This window comes from Balaenoptera acutorostrata, chromosome 17 (genome assembly GCF_949987535.1).
Source record: "Balaenoptera acutorostrata chromosome 17, mBalAcu1.1, whole genome shotgun sequence".
Lineage (NCBI taxonomy): Eukaryota > Metazoa > Chordata > Mammalia > Artiodactyla > Balaenopteridae > Balaenoptera > Balaenoptera acutorostrata.
Window position 1 is genome coordinate 21,063,635 of NC_080080.1, and position 22,903 is coordinate 21,086,537.

General features: G+C 43.0%; 1 protein-coding gene across 1 annotated transcript in view; it reads left to right on the forward strand.

The window, feature by feature from the left end:
- The window catches only part of EXT1 (exostosin glycosyltransferase 1), a 292,944-nt gene that overhangs the window by 231,228 nt on the left and 38,813 nt on the right, over positions 1 to 22,903 (forward strand). Inside the window, exons 2-3 of the mRNA XM_007188808.2 lie at positions 17,868 to 17,961; positions 19,478 to 19,585. Coding sequence (XP_007188870.2) covers positions 17,868 to 17,961; positions 19,478 to 19,585 — 202 coding nt within the window. The remainder of the gene's footprint in view (positions 1 to 17,867; positions 17,962 to 19,477; positions 19,586 to 22,903) is intronic.

The following is a 22,903-nucleotide window of genomic DNA, read 5'->3' on the forward strand; positions in this document are numbered from 1 at the left end:
TCAATTACAGGGATTTTTTTCTTTAAAAAAAATTAAGTAGCTGCTAATTTATTCTTCCTCGCTATTATTCCACAGAGTTTCCACTCAGCCTCCCAAGGGGAAGGCCTTGAACAAGTAGCTGGGTTTTGTGCCTGTATGTTTGATCACTGAGTTATTTACAACTAGAGGATTTCCCAGTGACAAGTAAACTGGATGGACCTGTAGCTTAATTTGGTTTTTCTCCATTCAGGATGATTTCAGACAGCTGAGCACATGTACCTAGCACCCTATCAGAACAGACGTGAAAGGCAGACTATGAATGCATTAACTTATCTGGAATATAACAATCCGAAAAGCCTAGAAGTCAGCCATTTAAATGTCTGCATACATGTCAGTTCTGTATGTTAAGGTCTAGTAGTACTTTATTTGAATTACCCATTGGAATGAGCACCGAAATATCTTCAGTGCTCAATACTTTGAAAGATCTCATCTATGCCTCTTCTTAAGACATCAAGAACTGCCAGTACAAAATGCTAGTGAAGCCCAGCAGTTTCTCATACCTCAGGTGCAGACAGACCATGTTTGGATTTTAATTGTCCTTCTCTGCTGGCTGTGTGACTCTGGGCAAATTATTGGAACTCTTTCAGCTTCCGTGCTCAGTTGTGAAATGGGGATAATAGTATTAACCTCAGATTGTGACCCTGAGATGGTGATACTGTATGTAAAGTACTTAGCACAGGGCTTAGCGTAAGAGTGTGCTAAAAATTGTGGCAGTTGTTATAGTGTTATCATTATTGTTATTTCTACATGTGAAGGTACTATTTTATAAATATATTTTATGTTTTTTACTAAGAGCCTTTCCTTGGACTCTCACGTCAGCTTTCTTATTCTAGGAGACTATGATTTAAAGAATGGAAATGTGTTTTGTGATATTTAAATATATATACATATATATTTTTCCCCGAACTTTTTCTTCTAATTTATTTTCTGAGGAATTAGCAGCCTTCAAGATACAGGTGGCAGTGGTTTGCTCTGGTCTGGCCTCAATATACGATCTTCAGTTTGCTTTGTCAGAGGTTGTCGGCAAGTGCTGTAATCCCTAAATTAGTCTAACAGGCAGATGGATGGAAACAGTGTCTTCGTTGGGTGAACCCAGTTGTGGCTTTTCTTTTGTTCCGGGCTCCAATCCAAGCTAACGCCTTAATAACTGAAATTGCCTCGTTCACCCCTCTCACCTTAAAAACTATTAAATTCAGCAGGAAGGACTCATCATTGTGGCAGAGAGATGCCCTCTCAGGGTCTCTCCGGGCCAGTGGGTCCCGGGCCAGCACAGTGGTCAGTACTTGAGGACGAGCGGGAGCCAGAGCTCCTGGGTGATCCTCCTGAGCAGGTGGTCCCGACAGAAGCTCCAGCTTCCTTTCCTCTTGGGCCACTTGTACCGCATCCTAAGGCTGCCTCTTTCTGCAATTAAGTCATTTCATTCCTTTCTCTCAGGCTTTTCCTTCACCTTAGAGACGTTCAGTGTTAGGGCAAAACACAGGCATTCAAGCTGCTCATTGCATTTAGGGAGTTGGGGAATTGGCTTTTAATTACTGTGAAAATATCATTATTTAGGGATTCAGCACCATCTCTACTGAGCCTGTAGGATGCTGAGACAACAGGAAAAAGGGCTCATAAATAAGTTTAAAACAGGTGAGTTGGCAGGTCCTGGGGGTGGAGTACAGAGCAGGTGAAATGAACTGGCATGATCTTGAGTATCTTTGCTTAGCTCTAATCAAGATGTCAAGCGTCTTTTCTGCCGCAGCTTTCCTACCTGTAACGTGGGTTAAGGTAAGGTCTGCTGCCGTCAGCTACTGCTCGGCAGGTATATGGAATCTGGGATGCTAATAATATGATCAACGTGCTCAACAGAAAGTGAGTATCTGTCCAGACATCCAGGCTTGAATACTCATTTTTCCAGGCAGCAAGCAGCCCCAACCTGCGTTTTACGTACCATCCAATGGATTTCGTCTGTGTCGCACTTGTTGGAACAATTAGTTGTGGTGTGTGTACTTTGCTGGCTCAAAGGTATTTTCCATTTCTTGATGGTCTTTGACAGTTTGTCGTCAACACCGCTCGCAGTAATTCGTCTTCACCCCGGTCCTGCTTGACCGATACTTATCCTTTAGGCCTCAGCTTAGTCCCCTTCTCCTGACTAGGTCAGATTCCTCTTTCATGTGCCCCCATAGGACGATTAGTCTCTCCTTGGAACACTCACCACAGCTGTTGATTTTATTATGGTTAATTATTTAATATCAGTCTCCCAAAAAAGACTGTCAATTCCATAAGGTAAAGGAACATCATCATCATCATTATTAAAGTTATTATTCTTATTTTTGCTCACCATTGAATTCCCCACTCCTGACAGTAGCATGCCTGGTACTTATAGGTTCACAATAAGTATTATTGTTAGATGGGTGGATGGCTGGCTGGATGAGTACACAAGTGAATGATTGAAATGCCAGTGTCCCCGACAGGATTTCTCTCTTCCCTGTCCTATTCATGTGGCCTCAGGGACCCACACATGTAGTACAGGCTCCCCTCAAGCTTCTAAGACAACTAAAGGGCATGATATAGTTCTTGGTGCCAAAGCCCCACAATGGACTGGGAAAGTAAAAATTATATAAATTCTTAGAAAGAGGGCTTAAGGTTTCTGTGTTCAAAAGTGGTCTTGTCTGGGATAAAATACAGCAAATGAACAGCAATTTTTTGTTTTTTTAACGGCATGGAAGGCTACTAATTTCATATTTCAATCTAGTTCCCTAAGTAAATAAGTAAGTACCTTCTTGCAGACCAGATATTTGTAGCATTATATGTTCTTGCATTTTTCAGGGTATTTGCAAATATTTTATGAACAGCAGTTTGTTTCTCACCTGTTCTACCTACTCCCCAGGACCTGGGAGTAGTACTTTAAATGTGGGCTGACCTCGGGAAGGTTATCCTTTCTGATTCTGAGCCGGATAAAAGATCCGGCTCAGAGATATACCAGGCATATCTCTGGTTAGAAGATCATGAATCAGTCCAGTAGATTCCATAGTGGTTCTCATGGTGTCCCTCAAGACGGAGCTCACTGGCTAGTCCCTGGGATATCTCCATGAAGCATTATAGAAAGGAGGCAGTGTGCATACTATAATATATAATAACTTGGGCCCTGCAGTCAGAATGCCTGAGTTCAAATCTCACCTGCCTACTAATTAAGTGAGTTTAGATAAATTAGGTATAATCTTCAATTTCCTCTTCTATAAAGTAGGAGACATAATGTTACCTACTTCACAGGGTTGTTGGAAGAACAAATGGCCAAACAGACATAAAGTGCTTTGCAGAATGTTGGGCGTGCAATAGGCCCAATAAATGTTAGCTATAATTATTATCACCATTTTTCTTGATTGCAGGAGTTTCCATTGCGATCCCAAGCCAGTCCCTATGAATGCTTTTCCATCCTATGCCTTTCAGACTATTCTGGGACCCACATTTTCCCCTGCCTTTTCTGCCAGCACGCCTTTGGCTTGGGTTTTTACTAGGAGGACCGAAGTACAGTGTCCAGGATTGGCACCAATTATACTGCATCTTGCCTTATATTACCTTAACCTGTACTGTAAAGGCCAACTCGAATTCCCTGAAAATCCATGCTGTACCGTGAGTGATTTGGGCGGTGCACACACTCTATACACCGGCATTAAATAAAGTAAATAATGCTGACTGTGTGTGTGTGCACCCAGCCAGATTGCCCAGCTTTCTTAAATCATTTAGGCACACTTAATCTAATGGAACATGTTATGACTTCAACAGCTTCTGAATAAAAGTTGGAGGAAAGAAAAATCTGAAACGTGTCACCAACTAAAATCCCCATAACAGTTATTTAAGGCAGCTGAAGCGCTTCCACGGAAACTGGGCTCTGTTGGAGAAATAGCCATGCCTCTTACAGAATGAAACCTCATTGTTTTTTTTTTTTCTTTTTGCCTTTTAAAAAATTTCCTTCTTTTATTTTTAGATTTTGGATGAGAATGGGACTCCAAATCAATTTTTAGGCTATTTCCTCCTTGTTCTGCTTGCTCAGAATGGTCCTTTTTATCTTGCTTCTGCCCCTGGTGGTGTCATCTTGGGCGAGTTACTTGACCTCTCCTGGCTTTGCTTTCTTCATTTGGGTGTTTGTGCTGGGCGATCTTTGTGGTACCTTCCAGCTGTTAACATTCTTTTGATTTCATGATTTCTCTCCCTTATTATTACAGAAAGCACACGTGTTGTGCCTTAAGCCTAAGATAGGAAAGTATTTATTGATCAAGTTGAAAAACCTCTACTTTCCACATTCCAGGGCTCTGAGTTTGGGCTCAGAGAGTTACAGTGGCTTTTAGGCAGTTTTTGTGCGAAGGGTGGTTTTGGATGTCTTTTCTGTTTTTCTGTAGACCTTATTTGGACGTCTGGCCTTTTGATCTTGGTAGAGAATACTGTGTCTTGACACACACCAATGCCTTAACCCTTGGCATGTTTCGGAAGCGCACAGGCAGGGTCCTGAGATTGCCTGAGTCACCATTAATGAACCAAACTGCCTCCAATGCTCCAATGGCTGCCTTTTGGCACTTGGCAGGAAAATCCTTTTCATGTTAGTTTCAAGGTTGTCAGACATCATTATCCCCAAGTATTAAAAATTTCAAAGAAAGGAGGCACTGTGTTTGATTTATAGAATAATTATCTAGCTTTAGCTCTAACTTGGCTTTGGCAATGGTTTTGCAAGCACTCGAAAATTAAATCCATTTTTTATGGCACTACAAGGTATTATCTCACAGCAAATGATAATTAAACACCTGTGAAATCAATTAGCCCTTTAAGCAGGGAAAAAAAGTTTTCCAATTATGTTTTCGCACCTCAAAAACTTTTATAATTCCAAAACCGGCGCTCGTGAAGAGGGATATGGTCGATCGGCATTACTGAGTCCACTTTCCATTAAGATCATCCCTAAATTTTGCTTTGACTTAATCCTGAGGAAGGCAGTTTGTGGTACCCTCTCCCTTCCAGAGAGGATGCAGTCGCCTTTGGAGCTCTTAGCAGCTATCTATCTGACACACAGCTGAGCTGTCAGCTCCTCTGCAAAGGAGGTTACTCACTTTGTGTTTTGATGCCAAGTTTTACTTGACAGTTTATTTAAAAGCCAAGATTCCTTAATGGAAACCAAGCAACAAGACGTTCCATGTGACAGAATTGCTCTCTCTTTAAGGGCCCTGTAGCCAAGAGTTCTGAGCCATCTTCATTCCAAATTCATAACCTGAAAACAGAGTGGTTAATAGCTGAAAACTAACACAGTGGAAAACTGGGAATCATGGCGGGCCTTTCAGCCCCACAGGATCATGTGTGTTTCATCACTGGCTTTGGTAACAAATTAGCTATTCCACATGCTTCTTTTAGAAAATGATCTGCACTTCTGAAGAATTGAATGGATTTAGGAGAGAGGACATAACAATTTGAGACTCAAAAAGAAGAAAAAGAAACAGGCCTTTGACATCCTCTACATTATGCCTCATATGTACAAAGGCCATTCCAGAAATATGCTTGCTTCATCCTTATTGATACTCATATGTGCTTTAATTTGCATACTACTGTCATCTATACTGTTTCATTACATCCTCAGTAGACTTCATTATTAGGTAGGCAAGACTAGTATGTTTGTCCCATTTTATAAATAAGCATGGATTCAGAACCAGAGTATAACTTGCTTAAAATCAAAGTGACAAAGTCAAGACCAGAACCTATATTTTCTAGGTGTTACTTTATGTAGGCTTCATCCTATCACTCTGCATAAACATCTCTTAAAGACATTCCTTTTTAAAAAAAAAATTTCTGAAGACATTTTTAATGGGATCTTGCTTTCATAGCAGATGGCATTTGGAGAAGTTGATGAATCTTAATGTTAACCAGAGACATCAGGCAGATATTGCATAAAGCAAAGATGAGAGAGAACTTGTCTTATATCCTTTTAGAAACTTGTCCTACAGAATTACCCTTGTGAATATGGCCAGCGTTTTTGGACACTTTATGACCTCACAGGCATTATTCACTGAGGAATAAGGAGATCTGGCATTCATTCAACAACTATTTCTTAAAAAATGACTATGGTCCAAGCACAAGTCTAGCGGCTGGGGTCACAGCAGTGAATAGGAACAGTTGGCCAGAAAGACAAATATGTGTGTGAATTCAGACAGTGGTAAATCCTAGGACAGAGACGAAATGGGGAATTGGGACAATGAGTGCTGGGAACACAGGCTGGTCTGCGAGGGCCTCTCTGAGGAGGGACTGTTTGTCTGAAGGCTGATGTGCATCTTGAGGTAGATCTGGGAGAAGAAAAATTCCAGGGAGAGGACATGGCAAGTACAAGTCCAGGAGATGGTAATGTGTGTGATGTTTCTAGAAACTGAGAGAAGGACAGTGTAGCTGTAGATGGTGAGTGAGGAGAGGAGCAGTCAGAGCTGTCAGCAGAAGCCAGTTCTCAGGGAGCCCTGTCGGCCAGGGCAAGGGACGTGACTATTATCCTAAGTGCCATGAGGAGTCGGTGGAGGGTTTTCAGCCTGGGAGTGACGTCTTAACGGTATCTTTGGTTGCTTTATGGAAAATGGATTTTAGGGGGATAAGATTGAACCTATTCTGACCTGAAACTGTTAAGAACGAGAGTATGCTTCCTGTTGCTCTGCTCACGTGGAAACCCAAAGAAGGAGTAGAATTAAAGAGATATAGGAAAGAGGGGCATAAGGAGACTCTGGTTCCCATGGAATTACAAAACCCAGTAGGGGGCAGCTCCTGGAGGGCTTCTGCATCTTTGTTTCCCCAGTGCTCAGTGTGTCACTTGGCACATAGGAGCTGCTCAACTTTCATTTGTCCAGCAAATAAATATCAGAGCAGGAAGGCATCTTAAGAGCCATCTGGTCTACCTCTCTCCCATCAGATGCTTAAATTATCCCTCTGTCCCACAACCTCTTCCCAAAATGGGGCCACCTAGGAGTTGGCTAGCTGTTTAGCTGCTTCTCAAGGGGAACAGTGCTGAGCAGAGCTGGCTGGAGGAGAGGCAGAGGTGACTCAGTGTCACAGACTCTTTCTCCCAGGGCACTGTTGTGGTTCTGCCAAAGGAAATGGCAGAATCTAGATTTATGGGCTTTCCCAATCTCCAGTGACCAAACCCCTCATGGAGGCTGATCTCGTCAGTAAGCCATATGTGGCATCAGATTGTTCATCATAACAGATTTTTATGTCTCATGGAGGCACGTATGCACCTGTACAATTATATACTCATACCCAGGTGAGAGAGATTAAACTTTCCATAGACAACTAGCTTCATGCAGCTTTCATATTATGTTGGCATCCTGTAAATTTTGAGGATGGGCCATCGCTGCCTATGCAAATTTCTGAGGTCTCATTTGCTTGTTCAGTGCAAAAGGCCCAGAGGTGAGCTGGCCCTGACTGTCAAAGTCAGAAGGTGGCGCCCAGGAATGGCAAAGGTAGGAAAGGAGACGGGAAGTGAGGGTAGCTGAAACCAGCATCATTTCATTAGCTGTGTGTAATTGGATTCTCAAGGTATTTTATAATCACTTAAGTGCAAGGAGGAGATGAAAGGCTTCAGCACTGACCAAGAATGCAGGGTATGTGAGATTCACCACTAGACGGCCCCTACGTAGTGTCTACTCTGGTGACGAGAACAGCCCAGCAGGAATTCCAAACATCCTCCTAATCCCAGTGCCGACCGGCTGGCTGTGCAGGGAAGAATGTCTTGGCTCAAGAAGGAAAGGGGTCAGAACATTGGGGTGAGCCCAGTTTTCTTTGGGGGATGAGGAGTCTTCGCCTTTGCACCGATGCAATGTTTATCATGGCAGAAGCCGGGAAGAGGTTCCCCAGTTTTATTTTCTTTAGTCAGACGTGGAGGAAAGCCAGGAGACAGTTCAGTTTGAATAGTGCTGTGCATACATTTAACTTGATTTGCAAATAATGCTGTTTAGCAGGGCTGGTGAAACACACATTCCCCCCCCCCACCACCACCTTCATCAGTGTGCAGAGAGGACAGAATTTTTAACAAGATGCCAGGCCTTTGAAAATAAAGACAGAAAAGGGATACAAAATGTACAAAAGGAAGACACTATATATAAAAGACACTCTTTTCCATTCTCCAAGTCAGTTGGGCTCAGCCTAAACACAGGAGTGAAGATCATCCTAGGAAGGAGTGGCATAATCAAGAGCCAGACGTATTGTTATTAGCTAAGCAGAGATGGTTGTAACGAAGGTCTCATGTCTCTTCTTTGTGTCTCTATTGTTTCTACAGCCCCTCCCGCCCCCCTGCAAACCAGTTCACACTGAGCACTTTTCATCTATTTCATACCTATGTTTTGAGTGGCTCCTGCAGGCCAGGCCCTGGGGGGTAGGTGTTGGTTCAACAGAAAGTAGGACCATGGTCCTCCCTCCTGGAGCCCAGTGGAAGGAAAACAAGAAAATGGGCAACTTGATCCAGAGGGAGTAGTAGACAGGGAATCCTGGGTGCCATGTGAGCAGCAAGAGGGTCTCTGGGTAAGACTTAGGGATCGGGGAAGGTTTCCTCCGGGGGGGAAGGGAAGAAGGGTGTGTGGGGAAGTACCCTGTCCACAGGCTGCTCCCTGGGACTCGGCCTGTCCCTGGGGAGTTGCCATCGAGGCTCGACACCCCACGCTGCTGGCCCCGGTGCTGGGCTCCTCAGCTTCAGTCCACACTTCCCGGCCCTGCTGCACTTGGTTTGTCTTCGTGGCGCAGAGCCTGGTGAAAGGTTAATGATGAGATAATGACCTTGGGCTTCCCGGTTGCCCTCGGGTCTGTCCCAGACATATAGCTCCCGCAGTCAGGACCTTGGTGTGCCTTTGGTGGATCCATTTATCCATCTGAGGTCACGGCTGCTGTTGGCTCCTTAATTGTCACTCCCTTCCCTTTCCCCCCTGTACCCAGAGAGCCCCTTATTTAGCACTTTCAGAAATGCTCTATTTCCAACCAGAGAATTTAGACCCACACGTCCTGGAATTGCATTTATCTCAGAGCACTTTGAAATTTGGTATTGCTGAACAGAAAAGCCGGTGCTCCAAAATCTCGCCTCCTTCCGACAGCTTCCTGAGGTTCATGTCCCCTGGCACAATATATTCAAAATCTTTCGTTTCCCCCTTTTCTGGGGAAGTTACTCCTTCCTTCGAGGCAGCTCTGGGAGACAACAGAGCCCTTCTTGTACAAGCCCCACAAAGTACAACTCTGCTACTCGACTTCATCATCTGTAAAATGGGGCCACTTCATGGGTGGTTGTAGAGAGAAAGGGCAGGAATGAACACAGATTGTTGCCCCACCCATGGGAAACATGTAATCAGTGGGGGAATGATTATTATAATTGTTATCATTAATGGCTGTCCTATTTATGTCACTTGCTTTTACATATTAGCTATTGAGCTGCTATGTAATGGGTGGGAACCAAGGTGGTCTTCTGCATGGTGTACCTGGTACCTGTTAAATTCATTAATATGTGCAGGTGAGGGTTACCACCTGGTCCAGGTTTACAGTTCTTAGCTGTCAGTGGATGTTTAGGGTAGAGATGGGGTGGGGGAGTTTAGACTTGATATGGGATTATGATCCAGTGTGTTCAGACGCAGTGTTTGATTCCAAGGATCCAGCCAACTCTTTCTTCTTCCCTGTGAAAAGCAGGTATAACCATATCCACCTCCTGGGGTGGCTGTGAGGCTTAAATGAGATAATGTGTGTGAAAGAGTCGGTACCTCCCCTGGGGCCTCCCGCCCCAGCCAGAGCCCACACACTGTTCCTCCCTCCCTTCCCGATATTGAAATGGATTTTAAATGGGCATTAAAAAGAAGATGGTCTTCCGTGGAAAGCCAGGAAGTGTGAAAGGGTGGACAGCTTGGGACCGGCAGGGTCATTCAGAGGAGCACCACAAAGAAATCATTTCCTAATCCTTGGCCTGACCGGGTGCCCCAGAGGTTCGAGCAGCCGGCAGTGCTCAGGGCACAGTGGCCTGTGTTAGGAATCTCACCATCTCCAAAGAGCAAGGGCCTTCCCGCTGGGAGCTACTGAGTCCCTGAGGCTGCAGTCACTCTGGTCACCAGCACCACACACTAGGATAATCCATCTGTGTTTCCCTGACTTCGGAACATAGAGTAGCTCATTCGTGGGCACAGACACTGTATGAGCAGGTGGCGTGAAGAAACTGAGGCTCAGTGAATCCCGTGAATTCACAAAGACCACTGGGGCCTATACTTTTCTGTGTGTAACTTACAAGACAACAAATAGAGATAGAATGGTGGCCAATGGACCCATTTTCCAGCTAAAAGATTGGCTCCCACTCATGGGTTTCTCAGTTCAAATCTGTGCCTTGGGCCAATTTCATTTTATTACATGCTATGGATTTGGGGGTTTTCTCAAAAATAATTGAACTTTTAAGCGTCACATCTGGGATAGTCCAAGAAAGGGCCTAAGGCAACATAGATATTAAATAACAGAGCACCATCTTGGACTGAACTCCTGGTGTGACATGGGGTGGAGTTTTGAGTAGGGGAGAAAGAGTCCTTTTAAATGGTAGCCTTTTGTTGCCAATGCTTGAAACTAGGTGAAAGGTTTAGGACTTCACTGTGTAAGAAACGTAACTTTCAGACACTCCATTTGTGTGAGCTGCCGAGGAGACAGTATCATGTAGTAGAGAGCAAAGGCCCTTTAGAATCAGAAAGCCTAGAGCTAGAGCCCCGGTGGCTCTGCAGTTGTGACCTACGTTGGCAAGGTTATCGGGCTGTGCGAACTTAATGTCTGCCTGTGAAGTTGGCTTATGTCAAGTCCTAAGCGTTCCTTTGGTGACATGTCACCCTTCTGCTTGAGCCCTTCAGGGACTCACGACCGCCTGCACAGGGTCATGTCTGAGGTCCAGGAGATCCTCCCAGGGGGACCCTGCCTGTACCAGCAGCCTCATCGCTCCTCCCCGTCTGGCGCACCCCAGACTCTGGGCAGTGTGTCTCACCTTGGTGTCTCTGTTCCTGCTCTGCTACCTCTACCCCCAGAGATGCCTGTCGCCTCCTCTCAGCTCTTTGCCGGACTGATTCTTGCTCTTCCTTTAATATTAGCTCAGAATCTCTCGTCCTCCCAGAGGCATCCCTGCTTCTCACTTTCCACCCCCCCCCCCCCGAAGCCAAGCTGTGCCTGTTGTTTCTCTTCTCTACATAACTCCCAGCCCTTGCCTCCATCCTCCCATTTCCCTCACCGAATGACAATCGTTTGATAACACATCTGCCTTCTCCCTGGACCATCAGTTCCTTGAACAGTATTTGACACATGGTACTAGGCATTACTAGGCATTAGGCATTCAACTAATGTTTGTTGAATGAATGAAAGAAAGCACAGAGGAGGTGCCAAGGAAGCTATTTTATTTCCCTTATCCCAGAGCACTTTGTGCAGCTACAACAGTCATAAGTTGTTTTTGCGTTCTTTGTTTTTTTCTTCAGGGATGTGATTCTAACCTGGGGGTAAGCAAAGACGATTAAGTACTTATGAGGATGGGATTTGAGAGGAAGCCTATCAGCTGTAGATGTTCACTTACTTTCTAAATCAATACGTGAGACACACTGTAGCAGCATCAGGGGGCGACTAGAATTGCGTGACTACAGGGAGGACGGCCTGACTCACGTCTTCCCTATCCTCTTTGATTAGCAGAAAGCAGGCTCGCATGGAACTGAGCCTACCAAGGAACTGTGGGAAGCACAGGTGGACCCGTGGGCACACTGCACCAGCATCATTCGTGGCTACGGAGCGTTTGATAATAAGGCAAAATCCTTTCAATTAGAAGCTGCTGTTGTGATTCACAGCTTCTGTTTTCATTTTATTTTCAAGGGTCTGCTGTACACATCTCCCTGGCTCTGTCTTGGGGCATCCGTTCCTCTTCCGTTTGTTTGTTACGTTTTAGAAATGTTTGTAATCCTCTTGAACTGCTGTAGTTTATACAAAAATTTACGATCACGCAGTGCCTTGCAGCTTCTACTGTATGCACGCGATCTCATTTAATCTTCACATCTTTGAGGCCCAGAACAGGTAAACAATCTGCACAGGGACGCACAGAGAGTGGTAGATCTAGAAGCCAAGTTCTTCATCCCAGGTTTTCCTACTTAAACCGGCTGTATTTTCCGTTATATTCGGTCGCCTCCCTTCCAATCATAGCTATCATTTATGGATTGCTTATAATGTGCCCAGGCTTTAGTTAAAATGTATCATTTAATCCTCACAGTAGAAGTATTATCCCCATTTTGCCAACCAGGAAACTAAGATCTAGACAAATTAAAAACTTTCCCAAGATCATTCGGCTTATGAATAGCCAAGATGAAATTGGAACCCAGGTTTGGCTGGGTCTAAAGCTGCTTAACCACTAAGCTTTTAATCACTAAGCTCTTAACCACCGTGCCAGTGGTTCTCAAAATTTAGGGTGCATCTTAATTATCTGGAGGGCTTGTTAAAACACAGAATTCTGGGCCCTTCCCCCAGAGTTTCTGATTCAGCAGGCCTGGGTGAGGCTGAGAATGTACATTTCTACCAATTTCCCAGACGATGCCACTAGTTGGAAGAGTGTACTTTGAGGACCCCAGCGCTAATGCCATATCGCCCTCTGCCCATATGCTGCTTGCACTGAATTGCTGCCAGCCAAAAAAAAAAAAAAAAAAAAATGTGTTTCCTATGGAGGGGAAGGGCTTCAATTATGCATTATTGTATGGCCCATTTTAAATGGGGTGTATCCCATACATTATTCACTACAACTTTAAGGTTGTTGTAGTGAATTATTTCGGCCGTAGAACGGGTTTGGTTTCTAGGTTAAATACAGGGTCATGTTATTCTTTTTTTTTTTTTTTTTTTTTAAATTACACTATACTAGGTGTGCTTTATTTATTTATTAATGGCTGTGTTGGATCTTCGTTTCTGTGCGAGGGCTTTCTCTAGTTGTGGCAAGCAGGGGCCACTCACTATCGTGGCCTCTCTTGTTGCAGAGCACAGGCTCCAGACGCGCAGGCTCAGTAATTGTGGCTCACGGGCCCATTTGCTCCGTGGCATGTGGGATCTTCCCAGACCAGGGCTCGAACCCGTGTCTCCTGCATTGGCAGGCAGATTCTCAACCACTGCGCCACCAGGGAAGCCCTCATGTTATTCTTATTGTGTTTTTCATTGAAGTAGTTTATGGAAACTGTTCTGTCTTCTGTGTCATCACCTATACAACGGGGGACTTAATGGCCATCTGAAAAGGGTAACAAAACCATTATTAATTAAAGCTGAAAGTTCTCTGAGATTAGTTGCCTCCCTCATCTACTTACCTTCTTGCTTAGGATCTCATATGTTCGTTATTTCTTATTTTTAAGAAGTTTATGATTTTGATGTGATTTATATTTCTAAGCTTAAGTCATAGGGAAGAATTAGTCTCTAAAAAGACTGTCCCCCTCCCTTGACTTGTCGTCTCCCCATCTTTTTCCCCAGTCCCTATCCACTGGTTACCACCAACCTGTTCTCCATCTCTGTAATTATGTTATTTCATGAACACTATATAAATGGACTAATTCAGAATATGTCCTTTTGGGATTGGCTTTTTCACTTAGGATAATTTTCTTGAGGTTGTTGTGTGTATCAATAGTTCATTTCCTTTTATCGCTAAGAAGTATTCTAAGCTATACATGTACCACAGTTGGTTGAATGATTCACCCATTGAAGGATATTTGGATAGTTTCCAGTTTGGGGCTATTAAGGATAAAGCTGCTGTGAACATTCGTGGACAAGTTTCTGCGTGAAAATAAGTTTTCATTTCTCTGGGATAAATGCCCAAGAGTGCAATTGCTGGGTGCTAAGCCCATTTTTAGTTCTAAAAGAAACTGCCAAACCATTTTCCAACGTGGCCGCCATATTTTACCATCCCACCAGCAATATACAAGTGTTCCAGTGTGTCTGCAGCCATGTCAGCACCTGTTGTCATGTGTCCTTTTGATTATAGCCATCCTACTTGCTGTAAAGCGATATTTCGTTGTTTTGATTTGCATTTCCCTAAAGACTAATGGTTAAGTATATTTTCATGTGCTTATTGGCACTTTGTATATTTTCTTTGGAACAATGTCTATTCACATCCTTTGCCTGTTTTTATAAATTTATTTATTTATTTATTTTGACTGCGTTGGGTCTTTGTTGCTGTGTGCGGGCTTTTCTCTAGTTGTGGTGAGTGAGGGCTACTCTTCATTGTGGTGCGTGGGCTTCTCATTGTGGTGGCTTCTCTTGTTGTGGAGCATGGGCTCTAGGCACGTGGGCTCAGTAGTTGTGGCTCGCGGGCTCTAGAGCGCAGGTTCAGTAGTTGTGGTGCACGGGCTTAGTTGTTCCGCGGCATGTGGGATCTTCCTGGACCAGGGCTCGAACCCGTGTTCCCTGCATTGGCAGGCGGATTCTTAACCACTGTGCCACCAGGGAAGCCCCCGTTTGCCTGTTTTTAAATTGGATTATTTGTCTTTTGATTGTTGGGTTGTAAGAGTTCTTTACCTTTTCTGGATAAAAGTCCCTTGTCAGATTTATGATTTGCAAATATTTTCTCTCTTCTATAGGTTGTCTTTTCACTTTCTCGATGGGAGCTGGGGATAGAGGGAGACCAGTCTTCTCAGCTGTACTCACCTACATTAGAACTTCTATTAGGCAGAGCTGATGGGGGTTGTTGATGGAGCAGATCTTGGCTCAGATGCTCCAGACACTCTCAGTTCTTGCCGAGATTTGGTAGATTTTCTTGAATGAATGTTTTTCCATTTGTCATCATGACCTTAGGACAATTTCCAGAAACTTTCAATGAATGCTCTTATAATTTGTACCAGTTAAATTGTTGTTTTGCTGGGAAGAGTGTCCACAGAATTCCTTAGTGTGTCATTTTGGAAGGCCAGGCTTCCACAGTGTACTTAATACAAATGCCCTCAGGAGATGTTACACCTGAAGTCCTCATCAGTCTTTTCTAGTTATCCGATGAGTCTTTGGTAGATCTAGCAGGTGAAGAAGCATCTTCTCTACACAACATCTGCAAGACTAGAACAGTGCCTGGAACATAGTATTTCTTAAAAGAATGATTGAATAAATGAACAAGTTTAAGCACCTAGAAGGAGGTAGACATGGGGCATGGGAGAACATCAGAGAGCTGAGTGAGAGGGTACCAAATACATACGTGGCTCAATTAGAAAGATTGTCCCCTTTGCAGGCATCATTACTTCTTCAATTGTAATACACAGTAATTCATAGGCTCACTGTCACTAGAGCCCAAGAATGAGGCTGGTTCATGGGTTAAGCATGATTAGAAATCCAAAAATCATTGTTTCAGGTTATGAGTGATTACATTTCTGTATGTCTTTGTGTGTCAATATAAATACACACATTACACATTGTGTACATGAGCAGATTTCTGTAGACACATATACACACATACATACATACATACAATGGTTATGGAGACTTTTGGAGCAGTGGGATACTCTCAAAGGGACATTCTTCTTTCTTACCTAAAAATGATAACATAAAGAATAATGGAATGTTCAAAACAATCTTTAGTCATCTTGCCCGACTCATTTTGCAGATGAGGAAACTGAGGCCCAGAGAGCCCATCGTTTTGTTCTTAATCTCACAGCTTACCTAGTGGGTTCCTGATTCCAGCAAGAATGATTGTCCCCCATCTCCTGTTACCTATTATGTGAATGAACACAAGTTTCAATCATGAAGTTTTATTCACTACATCAGCAAATCTTCCTATACAACCACTTAAAAATCAACAGCTTGAATAACTGTCATTTGAATTTTTCCTACAAGTTTTCTCCCTTTCCTCTCGCTCCACTCCTTCCCTACAGTAAATTTTGCAACTGGCAACTTTGAAACTTGTTACAATCCAGCACATTAATAGGGTTTTACATTTTAGCAGCCTAATGATAAGGAGGTAGGGCCTTCTGTTCTAGCCCCTCAGGGGTTTCTATTCTGGGTATTTATTAAACTTTGCTGTAGCCTCAAGTATATTTGACCTTTTTATAATAAAAAAAAGTTTCAGTTTAAACTTTATACATATATATTATGTGTATGTACATATTTCCCTCTTCTCCACTGATTAGGTAGATATTCAGACATTATCAACTGTTGAACTTGAAGATACTTGTCAATTATTTCCCTATGTTTGGTAAGGAAGAGAAGCCATTACTATCATAATTTATTATTATTTTCATTTAGCTAGATTTGAGCCCTCTTAAAAATCTTTTCTGCTTTGAGGTCTATTTTGCAGTTTAGTTAATGCAGCAAGGGTTTTCTTTTTTCTTTTTTCTTTTTCTTTTTTTTTTTAAATTTTACTCTCAATGGAGATAATCTTAATCCATTCACGGTGACCTTTCCTTGTGCAAATTAGTTGTACATGCTTGTTTAAGTAAATGGTCCTTTGCATGATGTCTCTTCTTAATGATGGGTTTATAATCAAAAATTGACTTATTCCCATATGCCTAGTTTGTGTGAGAATATAAAAATAGATGTGGACTTGAAAAATATAAACGTATATATCAGTATACCCAAAAGAGGAGGGAAGAATCCAATGCCTTCAGGCTATGATTAAATTAGACTATTAGAGTCAGAAAATGCTGGTGACATATGCTACTGTCAAAGTCACCTGTTTGCCGAGCCTGGGAGGCTCTTGAAAAAGGAGAGTGATTTCTTCCTGGCTCTGAGAAACTGGGCCTTCACAGGACCTGGGCCATCTCCAGTTTCCCAAGTTTTCTGACGCTCCAAATGAACTTTCAACTGTGTGTTTAGGAATGTATTTGTGGAAATCATTTATATTTATATATATTTATTTATTTTTAAAAGATTTCTAGTTTAATTAATTAATTAATTTGGCCATGCTGTGTGGCCTGCGGGATCTTAGTTCCCTGACCAGGGATTGAACTCGTGCACCCTACATTGGGATTGCAGAGTCTTAAGCACTGGACTGCCAGGGAAGTCACTGGAAATCATTTTTATAGTGCTAGCCCTGAATAAAATGAGATGCTTGTTACCCTTCCTGCACTTCACCGGTATAAAGAGACAGGTGACGTTCATATTACATTTTGTATTTTTTCAAGCGTAGAAACAGTGTGATACAACTAAATGGTGTTTGAGGAAAAGAAACAATCATCTCTTCTGCTGCTCAGGTTCCCACAGACCCCACCGTTTTTTTTCTCCTGTTATTCCTCTTTCCCCATTTCTTGGTCTGGCTCCTTCTCTCTCACCTCCATGCCAACCATTCTTATACAGGAGTGTTTGTCTGGGGTAACCAAATGTTCTTGGTTAAAAGTAGAAACTCCAGCTTGAAGGAGAAACTAAATGTTTTGTGCTTGGAATGGAGGTTTTCTGAGTAGGTTTTAGTAGCATGGGTTCGTGGGGTAGGAAACAAGAACAGCCTTCATTTTACTGAATGACATGGCATTAAAAAAGAACAACTAGCAGTGAGTACTTTTTAAGCTTATGGGGGCAACCTATTTTCATCCAACACAAAAATCTGACTTGGGAAGCAAAGGCTGGGCAAGCCAAAATTTTGCTGGGACCATCAGACTTGTCTTTTATGTACTGTTTGCAAAAGGCCCTAATTGCTTTGTCCAATGTGATGGTTCACATTTCTTCTCCTTCATGCAACAACCCTGCCCACCTCCCGCCCTGGAAAAGTGAGGCTTGCCTGTGTATCGCCCGAGTTGCTCTGGGTAATTTCTGGTAGGTGTGCACCCACCCCAGGTGTGTTCATTCATCCTCCCCGACCCTCTCCCCTGCCCCATTCCTAAGGCATCTTTGTTTGCTGATGGCTCCTCCTCTTTTTCTAGGTATGATTATCGGGAAATGCTGCACAATGCCACTTTCTGTCTGGTTCCTCGTGGTCGCAGGCTTGGGTCTTTCAGGTTCCTGGAGGCTCTGCAGGTAAGAGACCCTGATCCTCCCCAGAATAGGGCTGAGGACTCAACGTCAGACTGGGGCGGAGTTTAACCGTAGCACTTCTCCTGGGGTCTAAGCCGAACGCGTGGTTTGCCTTGAACACGTGAAATCAGTTTTCCCAAGAAAATCTGCAACATGTTTATGAGTGGGGGGCGGGGGCGGAGGGAGGATTTACTCCCTGCCTTTGGACATGAGGAGATTCGATGGGAATCTCAAGGGAGGGTGAGTTCTTCAGAGATGTGTTTACAAACAGAGGGTACATCTGCTTGCCCACCAGGCAGCCGACCTGGGCTCCACGGAGACTCAGACCTCCTCCTGGAAGCCAGTCTCAAGAGCAATGAAAATGGCTGATGGGTGGTATTTCCCAAAAGCAAAATCGTTGGTTCTGTCCCCATCTCCGTCGTTACTCAGTTCCTCTAAATGCTGAGCACGATACCCAGCAAGGTGGAGGCACTCACTCAGCCCACCTCCTCCCAGGCTCTGAAGTTCAGAGCTCCTGGAGCTGCTGGGTCTCTGCTATTAACCTTCACTGTGCAGAAATGCCTTCACCTGCTGAGACAGTTCTCCTCACTTCCCACCTGGAAGTTGCAACCAGCCTTCCTTGTTGGCGAGAAAGCACGCCTTCCACCTCTCTCCTCCTCAGCTCCTGGACCCCTTGCTACTGTGTCCTTTCTTCCTCTGTGCTCTGCCCCTGGCTGAATCTGTGCTTTTGTCGCAGTGCTTCTTAACTGCCATCATTCTGTCCTGTCCTCTGACAGGAGAGCTTCCTTCCCTTGAAAGTCTTTTGTGGCACGATATACAAAGCATACCATTCCTGACATTCCCCTAGCCTCTTGGGATGTTGCATGGAGCAAATTGTTCTCTGCTTTGGATTCTGCGTTATTTGCAACCAGAATTTGTCATCAGCCTGGTGTTTCTTGGCTCTTAGGTCCCTGTGCAGGTAGTAAATTGGTACGACAGTGGTTGGGATCCCTCCACACTGAAGGGAACAAAGTTCAGATGTTTACATGGCTAGGGAAAGGTGGGCACCCGGTAACAGTTTAGTCCACAAAACGCTTTATCAGGAATGCCGAACTGGTCTTTGTTGCTCAGGACATTGGGGTGAACCACTTTGCAGGTGGACTGTGGCAGTTACACTGACAAGGCTGTTCATGTTCAAGGTGGGTTTTACGCTAGGATTTTGTTGGTGAGCGATTTTGTTACATCAGTAAAACTTCTTCAGCGGAGGCCAGTTGCCTCCATAGAGGTAAGGTCAGCCAAACCATGTACAAGAATAGAAATGGGGTTTTTGCATTCTAGGGCAAGACTTGCAAATAGCAAAATCTCAGCTGGATACAGACAACCTTCATGTGACTTGATAATTCATAAAGGCCCACTTTTCTTCTGACCTCAGCAGTCCAGGATTCATGCCAGTAATTGAATTTGTACCAATTTCACCTCTGATTGGAAGGGTTCCTGCTGCCATGTTCCTCACACTCACGATGTCCCTTTCTTTGCACAGGCCGCCTGTGTCCCTGTGATGCTCAGCAATGGATGGGAGTTGCCATTCTCTGAAGTGATTAATTGGAACCAAGCTGCCGTCATAGGTGATGAGAGATTGTTATTACAGGTAAGGAAGGGGTGGTGGTGGCCTTCAACAGATCAGTGGATTACTGTTGCCCCCGTCCAAACTTTCAAAGAAGATGAATCCAAAAGGTCAGCTCTGTAAAAGAAATTTTATCAGGAGAAGAAAATTGCCTGGGTCATGGTGAATATGAAGTCATTTAATATGACACTGTTCACTTCCCAACACACAATCTGCTCAGGTCCAGGGAATATATTCAGAGAAGGAGAAGGTGCAGGTAGACCACACTGAACTTTGATACTGAGAAGAGGTGTGTATCTACCCCCCTCAATATTCAAAATGTTTAGAAATGATAGCAGAGAGTTTTTGTACCATCCTGCTGCCACTTTGTACTCCTTTCCCAATTCCGTATCTGCCTTCAGATTAATTTTCAGAAAGAGAGATCTCTAGGGCTGATTCTTATAATTAGTGTTATCATTGCTCAAATGATCTAGTCTGGGTACGTGAGTGAGTGTTATCTTTAAGATGTATATTTAAAAGAGCAGCCTCAAATGAAAATGTATGTTTTTTTAAAATGTATTTTTGGCCATTTAGATTTTTTCCATTTAATTTTATTGTTATAAGAACATGTAATATGAAATCTACTCGTTTAACAAATTTTGACGTGTACTCATTATGGTTGAGTGTAGGTACAGTGTGCTACAGCAGGTCTCTAAAGCTTATTCAGCTTGCTTAACTGAAGCTTTATGCCCACTTATTAGTAATTCCTCACTTCCCATCCCCCAACCCCTGGTCACCACCATTCTACTCTTTAATTCTATGAATTTGATTATTTTAGTATCTCTTATAAGTGGACTCATTAATTATTTGTCTTTTGGTTTATTTCACTTAGTATAATGTCCTCAAGGTTCATCCATGTTGTCTTCTGTTGCAGAATTAAGACTTACTAATTATTAAAATGTCCGTATTACCCAAAGTGATCCACAGACTCAAGGCAATTTCTGCCAAACTCCTAATAGCATTTGTTTTTTACAGAAATAGAAAAACAGCTCTAAACTCCATATGGAGCCAGAAAAGACCCCAAATAGCCAAATCAATCTTGAGGAAAAAGGACAAAGCCAAGGCATTATAGTCCCTAATTTCAAAATATATTATAAAGCTCCAGTCATCAAAACAGTATGGTACTGGCATAAAGACAGATATATAGACTAATGGACCAGAATACAGAGCTAAGAAATAAATCCACACATATACATCAACCAATCTTCCACAAGATGGTTGATGTATATGTATACGCCTAATAAAAATTTGAACTTCTCAAGAGCTGCCTGGGAAGGGGGATATACTCACAGAAAAATCCTGGGGCAGGAATAGTCAGTCACTGAGGATTTCTAAAGACCCTTTGTGCAATAATGTTTTAGCTTCAACATAAACTGCCATACTCTTTTCTCTAAAATGATGGAATATTTTAATGCTTTTATTTCATGGCATTGTACTTTATCTTGAACTACCACAAATATTTGTAAAATGATATTTTTTAATGTCCTTTTTTCGATATTCAGGAAATTCACTTTCTAACTCTATCATTGATTCTACTTCTGTGCTGCTGGCCAGTCTGCTAACTGGCTGGTGAAATAACTCAGTACTCTCCCTAAAGTAACAGTGGAATATCTGTAACCAAGAGGGCCATGAATTAGGCAAGCCAAGCTGAACGCAGCTCCTAAAACATGCCTTGTGTCTGGTACTCAGATCTGTGATTTCCAAGGCCCCTGGGACCTCAGAAGCAAAAGGAGGACACGTGATCTAGTAGAGTTCTCCCCACACAGAGATGGTGTGTGCCTAAAACATTCACTCATGACAGGCCAAACAAAAGTGATAGATGTGGTTCTTTTCCATGTTGCCTTTTTCCTTCTTCTTATGATTTTTAAAAAATAATGCATGCTCATTAAAGGAAATTTAGGAAAGAAAGGGAATAAAAAATACCAGCCATAATTTCTCCATTTATGTACCAGTGCTCCTGTGAATTTGATGTGACTAAGTTGGGAGTTTGTCTTTGAGAACGGAGCGTGTTCCAGGATACTGAATTGTGGTTGTCTGGTCTCTACCATTTCAGCAGAGTTGATTCCCCAGAAGCATTTCACCTTCTGAGGCAACATTTTGGCTTGATGCTGGAGATGTTTTCATTCTGCACCTACTCAAACTTGCTGGCATTTTCCTCTCTCATATGCAGTCTGTCTTTGCACAGCTGCCTCCATATTGAATGATGACTGCACTGTCATTGACAATGGTTTTAAAGAACTGGCACCCAGCCCAAATGTCTGCTCTGGGAAGTGTTTTTGTTTTGTTACCATTTTTCATTTCCTGTTTTAGAACAGCTCAGGTGTTTTTATTTGCATATATTCTTGTTGTCATGTCACCAAGAGAGCTTACTGTTGCTTTCCTATATCTATCTTGGTAGATTCCATTAGTTCCGTTACCATGCATGACCTTTTATTAAGACTTCACTGAGTTCTGCAACTTTGAACAATCCGGCCAAATTGGAATTAATTTATCACTTTCCCATACCTGTCTCTCGGGACAAGCAGATTAATAACCAGTAGGCAAATGCCATTAAAATTTGGAACTCTGTCTTTTCAATCAATTGGAATTATCTTCCAGAGCACTTTGAAGAGTGCTGTCAGACACTTGTATCATATGCACAAATGGGTAGGATATATTTCACTTGATGTAGTAACATCAAGATGTGGCTAATAGAAGAGAAGGGTTGTATTGGTAAGCTCATCTGTGCTCTCCCTTTCTGCCTTCATAACCACAGCCTACTCAGTTTTCTGGAGAGCACATAGTGATGATAGATTTTGACATTTTTCTAATGGACTGGTTCCTCATGATCATGATGAAACTGTCTACCTGTATGACTCTTAGAAAGTACCACTGACATTCAGAAGAGGGTATGATTATGAAAATTGAGGAGGGTAATTTTTTTCTATTCTTTCTTTGGCAATCTGAGTAATTTTCTCAGTAAATAAAAATAAGTGCTCTTTGGCTTATGAAGGATCCATGATCTGAATGGTTTCTCTGCCTTCTTCAAGGATATTTTATTTCCACTTGACCTTGAGCTCTGGTTTCAGGCTAATGTTTCTCCTTTACCTGTTGCCTCCATGCCGCTTCAGTGTTGGGAATCCAGATACACACTTTGGGGCTGCAGATTTAGTATCTGCTTCTGGACGTTGCCAAAGCAAGTGAACTTGTCCTTATGTAGATACTGTGAAGCAGTTCTATGGCTTCCCGTAAGAGTGGTCTTGAATCAAAAAATATGCTCCTACTTCCTTCGCCACCACTGGAAATTCAGACGTAGTCTTAGTC